The sequence below is a fragment of the Pteropus alecto genome, unplaced genomic scaffold, assembly GCF_000325575.1.
Source record: "Pteropus alecto unplaced genomic scaffold, ASM32557v1 scaffold75, whole genome shotgun sequence".
NCBI lineage: Eukaryota > Metazoa > Chordata > Mammalia > Chiroptera > Pteropodidae > Pteropus > Pteropus alecto.
This window is the reverse complement of record NW_006440638.1, coordinates 17,404,481-17,411,198: the sequence shown is the minus strand read 5'-3', so window position 1 is coordinate 17,411,198 and position 6,718 is coordinate 17,404,481. Positions and strand designations below refer to the sequence as shown.

The 6,718-nt window shown below is 39.1% G+C and overlaps 1 protein-coding gene across 3 annotated transcripts in view; it reads left to right on the top strand.

Annotated features, from left to right (window-relative positions):
• The window catches only part of PTPRG (protein tyrosine phosphatase, receptor type G), a 642,217-nt gene that overhangs the window by 544,660 nt on the left and 90,839 nt on the right, over positions 1-6,718 (top strand). For all 3 annotated transcript variants that reach the window (XM_015593756.2, XM_025050798.1, XM_025050799.1), the window contains exons 10-11: positions 177-285; positions 5,732-5,781. In XM_015593756.2, coding sequence (XP_015449242.1) covers positions 177-285; positions 5,732-5,781 — 159 coding nt within the window. The remainder of the gene's footprint in view (positions 1-176; positions 286-5,731; positions 5,782-6,718) is intronic.

Below are 6,718 nucleotides of genomic sequence, written 5' to 3'. Positions count from 1 at the left end.
TCTTTCCTTTCAAAGCGAGCCTTAGATCAGCCAGGAAGCATCATATCCGTCAGGCTGTGCCCTGGCACCCAGAAACCTAAAAGTAAAAACTGAACATTACTTTAGGTTTGGCTTTAGAAGGTGAGCATGTTCACGGCTTCAAACCAACCCACTGCCTTTTCCTTATTCCCCTGCAGAAAGCCACCATTAGCCATGTCTCACCTGACAGCCTTTACCTGTTCCGTGTCCAGGCCGTGTGTCGGAATGACATGCGCAGTGACTTCAGCCAGACGATGCTCTTTCAAGGTAAGACCATCTCCCTTTTCGTCTGGCCTGGAGTGCCCCCGAGCCCCTCCTTCTTTATGCTTTGCCTTTTTCCTGTCAAGGTGCTTGGACAAAAGAAAACAAGCCTGGTCTAAGAATCAGTGTGAGTCTTTGAATCGCACCTGAAAAGCCTCAGGAATTTAGGCCTGTCTTTTAGGTTGGGGGTTTCATAGGCCACAAGAGGGGAAGAAGAGCAAAGTGTTGATTTTATTATCGTTGTTGTTTTCCAGCTATGGGGAACCAAATATTTGTCTAATGCTGTATCAGATCACAAAGTCACCTCCTAGTCGTGTTGTGGCATATCCTCTTGGATTTCTAGCGTGATTCAAAACTGGAGCCCAAACAGATATATACATTTCACCCTCCCAGCTCACAGCGACACAAACAGGCTCCTGCTTGCAGGATCCTCGAGCTTCTTGAGAAATAAGTAAATATTCCTGCAGACTTGGGGACTAGCAGAAAGTTCCAGGGCCAGGACCGGGGTGAGGCAAGGGAGGCATTTCTCTTGGTGTAAAATTCAAAGGGGGCACCAAAAAACTCAGTAATTGAGATCTATTAATATTTTAATGGAATATTTTTAAAAGCAAAATCAATTCAAAAAAATTTGTGAACAAAATATCAGAATTTTTAAAAAGACAGGATCCACTCTGTCTTACTCACCCTAACCCAGTCCCAGTTCCAATAAAACTTTATTTACAAAACTAGGCCACTGGCTTGTGGGCCACAGTTATGGACTCAGTTTTGTGATCTGCGCCGAGTCCAGCATGAAGGGTGGGACCAAGGCATCTGCCAGTCTGAGGTCTTCCCTAACGAGGTCTTCTTTTCAGGTCTTCAGTTTCAGAAAAAACTACATACCAGGCCAGTGGTTCTTAACCTTTTTGAGTCATGCATCCGATGAGGGCTTTTCCCTAGAAAATGCCAAAATCGTGCATACAGTTTCAGGGGCCCTGTAAAGTCTGTGGGCCATGGACCAACAGCAGCAACAGCTTCTGGAAGCCTATGCGAAATGCACATTCATGGGCCTCTCCCAGATCAGTTGCCTCAGAATCTCTGGGGGTGGGGCCCAGGAATCTGAGTTTTAACTGGATGGCCCAGGTGAATGGCATGCACCTTAAAGACTGAGAAGTCATGGTTTAGAGCTGGGACCCTGGAATGAGGGTCCAAGTTTGAGTCCCGGCTGCACTTAGTATTTCTGCAACTCTGAGAATGTTTACTTTTTCAGTCTGCAGTTTCATAGACCAAAATGTGGTTATGTTAATAGTACCGACCTCACAGGCTCTTTCTAGAATGACATGGAATGATGCATGGTAAATAATTTGCATATTGTCTGGTACCAACTATAAATATCCCCTTACTGTTAGGTTTGATGTAAAAAATAATAAATAATAAATAATGAAGCCCGAGTAAAAAGGCTTCCAACCTAGATTTCCTCCAAGGATCCCTTCTGGCTTTACGATTTTGCATTTAGTATTTAAATATTCTTTGCTAATATTCACATTATCTCATCCTTCCATTTAAACTAATTGAAATTAGCATGGATTTTTTTTTTTCACAAATAAGTCACATTCGCTCTGTCCACCTCTGCCCTGAACATACTGGTCCCTTTGCCTGTGTTGAAGAGAGACCATGGGCTGAGGCCAGGCTTGTGTCAGCCCAGGGGGGAGAGAGCAGGAGGCCGGAGTTGGCACTCGTTGAGGCTGGGGCTCTGGAACTTTGGACACATAAATCATAATTAGGCCTCCCAGGTGCTCCAACCAAGAGCCTGGAATCTGCAGAGCTACCTTTCTTGGTTAATAGGCTCCCCGGGCTTACTGGCTTCAGCACGGACTTTGAAAAATTAAATGTTTGCAATGTAATGTAATTCAAAAAGGCCTTGCCAGCTGTAAATTCTAAGCACAGAATGTTTAAAAATGTCCGATCACAATGACTAGTTGAAAATGGCCAGTGTCCCCTTTTCCACAGACTTTCTTTGTTCAGGGGTGGATGTGAGTTTGCTCACTTTATATAGCAGCGTTTGTCCCCATATGTTGACACAGGGGCACGGACCCTTCACTGCTCCTCACAATGGCTTTAGCATCTTTCTTGCAGCATCCAGTGGGCAGTGTAAAAACTAAATCTTAATCGAGGTAAGCTAACTTACCTTTTCAGATGAGCCCAGTAAGGAATTTATGAGCAGTCGAGGCCATTGTATAAAATTGATCAACTATTAGGCCTTAAGTTTTAAAAGGGTAAGGGGGAGAGCTTAGAGAATTTCACAGAAGCCTTGTTTGGAAAAATTAGGTTTCCCAGTCATAAAGTTTGTATCTGCTTTGAGGAAGCCATGTGGAAAATTACCTTATCATCGTAAATATACCAATATTTATGTTGGTATATAACGTAACAATAAATATTATATTTACCTCACTGCGATAAATATAATGACAATAATGATGGCAAGCAGTATCTATAGTATGGGTTACAGTAACAGAGCATCTGCCCATAAGCTATTTCATCTGACCTCGTGGCAGCTCACTTATTTTAGAGATGGGGAAATGGTGTCCGGGGCAGGCAAGTACCTTGTGAAAAATCACTTGGCCACTAAGCAGAGTCTGGATTTCTTATTCTGAAGCCCAGTCGTTTATACACAGCAACAGACTACCTCTAAAGAGTAAATATTACCCATGTACCCCCAGTCTTCAACAGAGGAATTAAAAATACTAACTATTATGTGTTCAAAGCCTTTTTGCAACTCTCAACGGTCAGTGGAAAATTGGGATTCTTGAACTTTTTCTTTGAGTGACATACCCGTTAGACAGCCTGGCAAAGCCGATGACGGATCCTCTCAAAATGGTTTAAAATGAAAAAGTAAAATATATAGGAAAGGAAACCAATTATATTTGAATGCAGTTGTCAAAATATTTTAAACAAACAAATTTGGAATGTAGTCATATATGCATTTTTTAATTAAAGCATTAAATGACAAGTGGTGGGTTGGTTAGCTACTGTAATTTCTGAGTAGTGAGGAGCAGAAATGATATTCCAAAATAGCTACAACTGTAAAGCAGTATGAAGATAACTGACTTCAATCAGAGACAAAGTCCAAGGTCCTATTAATGCAGCTGAGATTTGTTGCTTGTGTTCCTAGTGGAAAGAAGGGCTACATCTCAGTGAGAGCTTAGTGACAGTGCAGATGTCGTCTTTTCCCTGTCCCAGAATTCCATCAGGCCTGTGGACCCAGGTTAAGCACTCCCATTCTGAAAGGTCCTGTAGAAAATTCCTAGTCACCACAGCCAGGACTGACCCTGCTGGAAATTGTTCAAAATTAATGAAAAGCAGGACTGCTGATGGAGTGGCTGTTTAATCTGTTGGCCTTAATCAGAGCCCTTTGTAAAGGGCAGGTAAAGCAGGTCTCCTGGCAACCTTTTTTCCTGTCTTAACAAAGGGAGGTGTGTATACTTGTCTGAGGCAGTGCAGCATCGATCCTGGAGCAACTACATGATGGTGGGAGGTTGTTTTTAGTCCCAGGCAAGAGCCATTTGCTTCCTAGGCTGCCTTATTTGAGCTGGTTGTATTGACTTCTAGATTGGTCTGTTCTCCACATTTGTCTCTTTGCACATTTCATTTTCCAGTTATGCAAAATGAATATATGGTTAGGTCAGAGGTTGCAAACTCAGGTGTCCCTGGGGCCAGGTAGGAAACATGTACAAATAAGGGAGGGCTGTCGGTAGCAGATGGGAGATCATGTGCCCACCAAAAAGGGGAGATGGCCGCTAAACCCCAGCCAAATATTATGATTTTTTTTTTCAGGATAAGCAGGGAGTTGTTTTTTTAGATGAAAACTACTGTTTATAATGTTTACTAAACTGCTCTTCACAATAACAGCAAATTCAGTTTTTTAAAATAGCTTACAGGCCAAACAAAAATTATGTTGGTCACTTGCCACTTCTGGTTTAGATAAAAACAACAGAAAGTAGAAATGTTACTTATTTTGGTAGTTAGCATTTTTTGCTCATTTTTTATGTATATTTTCATATTATGGGAAACAAACTTTTAGTTTATATGGCACTGTTAGCTTTGAAATAATTACAGAAGCAATTTTTTATATATATATGTATATATATATATATATTTTTTTTTTTTAATTATACTATTTAGCATTATTCACAATAGCAAAAAGGTAGAAACAACCGAACGGGTAAACAAAATGTGGTATACATACAATAGAGTATCATTCAGCCTTAAAAAGGAAGGAAATTCTGGAACATGCTGCAACACAGATGAACCTTGAGGACATTTTGCTAAGTGAAATAAGCCAGGTACAAAAAGACAACTATATATGATTCCAGTTATACGAGATACCTAGAGTGGTCAAACTTACAGAAATGGAAAGTAGAATAGTGGTTGCCGGGGGCTGAGGACAGGGGAAATGGGGAGTCGTTGATTAACGGGGACAGAGGAAAAAGGTTCTAGAGCTCCAAGCACAACAATGTGAATATACTTCACAGTACTGGGCTGTTTACTTAAAAGTGGTTAAGATGGTAAGTTTTCTGTTAGATGTATTTTACCACAATTAAACATTTGTAAAGTTATATTGTTTAATAATAATAACACATGAGTGAGCAGAACTGCAGGAAGGAATGAACACCAGAAGGAGTAAAGTGTGGTTAGTAAATAAAAGAATTTGACCATTTAAAGTAACGATGGGTTCTAAAACTTAAGTAGAAATAAAATATATGATAATACACAAAAGGTGAGGTAGGCAAGTAGAGTTAAATAAATAACTGTACAGTTCTTACTTTTTTAGGAAGTGTTTGAAAGTACTAACTAATTTAAGGCAAACTGTAATAAGCTCAGGATGCATATTATAATCAATGAAAGGATAATATAAGAAGTTATAACCAAAAAGATAATAGAGAGGAACAATGAAATTATATGACTTCATTTATGTGAAGTTCAAAAATAGAACTCTGACAGAGGTCAGAATGGTGGTTATCTCTGGGAAAAGGAGGGTGGGTATTGAGTGAACGGGGACACCGGGATGCTAGAGGATGTCTTTGTCTGAATACGGGTGGTACTTACACAGGTTTTTACAGAGGTAAAAATTAGTTGGACTATATACACTTAAGATTTGTACATTTGATTGCATGTTTTTTTTTTTTTTCAGTAAATCAAAGAACAGTAACAATTTTTTAAAATTTTTTAATAGCTTAAGACAAGATTCAGCATACTGTGGCCCACAGGCAAAATCTAGCTCTATGAATCTTTTTTAATGACTCACAACCTAAGAAGAGTTCTACATCCTTAAGCGGTTAGAAAAAAATCTGAAGAGAAATATTTCATGACATGAAAATTATATGTAATTCAGATTTATGTCTGTAAGTAAAGTTTTATTGGAACAAAAATAATAATAATTTCATATTGTTTACAATGTACTTTCTTTGTTTCTTAGCTAATACCACTCGAATATTCCAAGGGACCAGAATTGTTAAAACAGGAGTGGTAAGTAGAGAATGGTAATTGCTTTGTCATGGCTAGTTAATTTGCATGCAGTTAAAATGGTCACCACGAGGTGGCAGTATGATGTTGTTAAACTGCTTGATATGAAGAGCGAAAAATACAGAAAAAATTACATTATTCACTCTTATAATTCAGTACGTTATGAAAACAGGCTGTGCAACAGAGTTAAAGCAGTAGTGTTATACGGTATAATTTTTGGCAAGGTAAAAATTCACCAGATTTTTAATTATCATCTGTATGATCATAGGTTGTAACAGAGCAAAAGTTCTGCTCCAAGCCTTTTGTTGGACATATGCTAAAATTCAGAGGTTGTCATATACCCAAAGTTACATAGATTTGCAAATTTCTGGAGCCTCAATTACTATCTACCTTTTCCTATTTCTAATGCAATCGACATAATATTAATCATATTGTTGGTAATAACAATAATAGCCTAAAATTTACTAAGCATTTCCTGGGCTATGAGCACAGATTATTTTATTAATTTGTTTACTCCTCACAGCATCTCACAATATTGGTGTTACTATTATTCTCCTTTTATGGCTGAGGAAACCAAGACTCAGCGAGGTAACAGACCATGCCCACTATCACCCAAGTGAGGGACTGCCAACTCAGGCCCAGGCCAGCTGGCTCCATTGGCTCGAGCACTTTATCTTTAGTGGCATCTGGCGTTTCATTAACCAACTTAAGAACTCAACATTTGCTAACTTGAGCATCCTTAAGCTATCAAGTGTTCAGACTAAACCTTGGTAATAAACTTATGACATCTGAGGTGTTCTGGCTTTATTGTATAAATGTGAGGTAGAATCTGGCTTCTCTACACCAGATTATAAGAACTAAAATTAACTCATAACTCAGAGCAACACTCATTATTTTCCTAAGATACTGTGCGTGAGTACAGCCTCATAGTTGAGCCCCA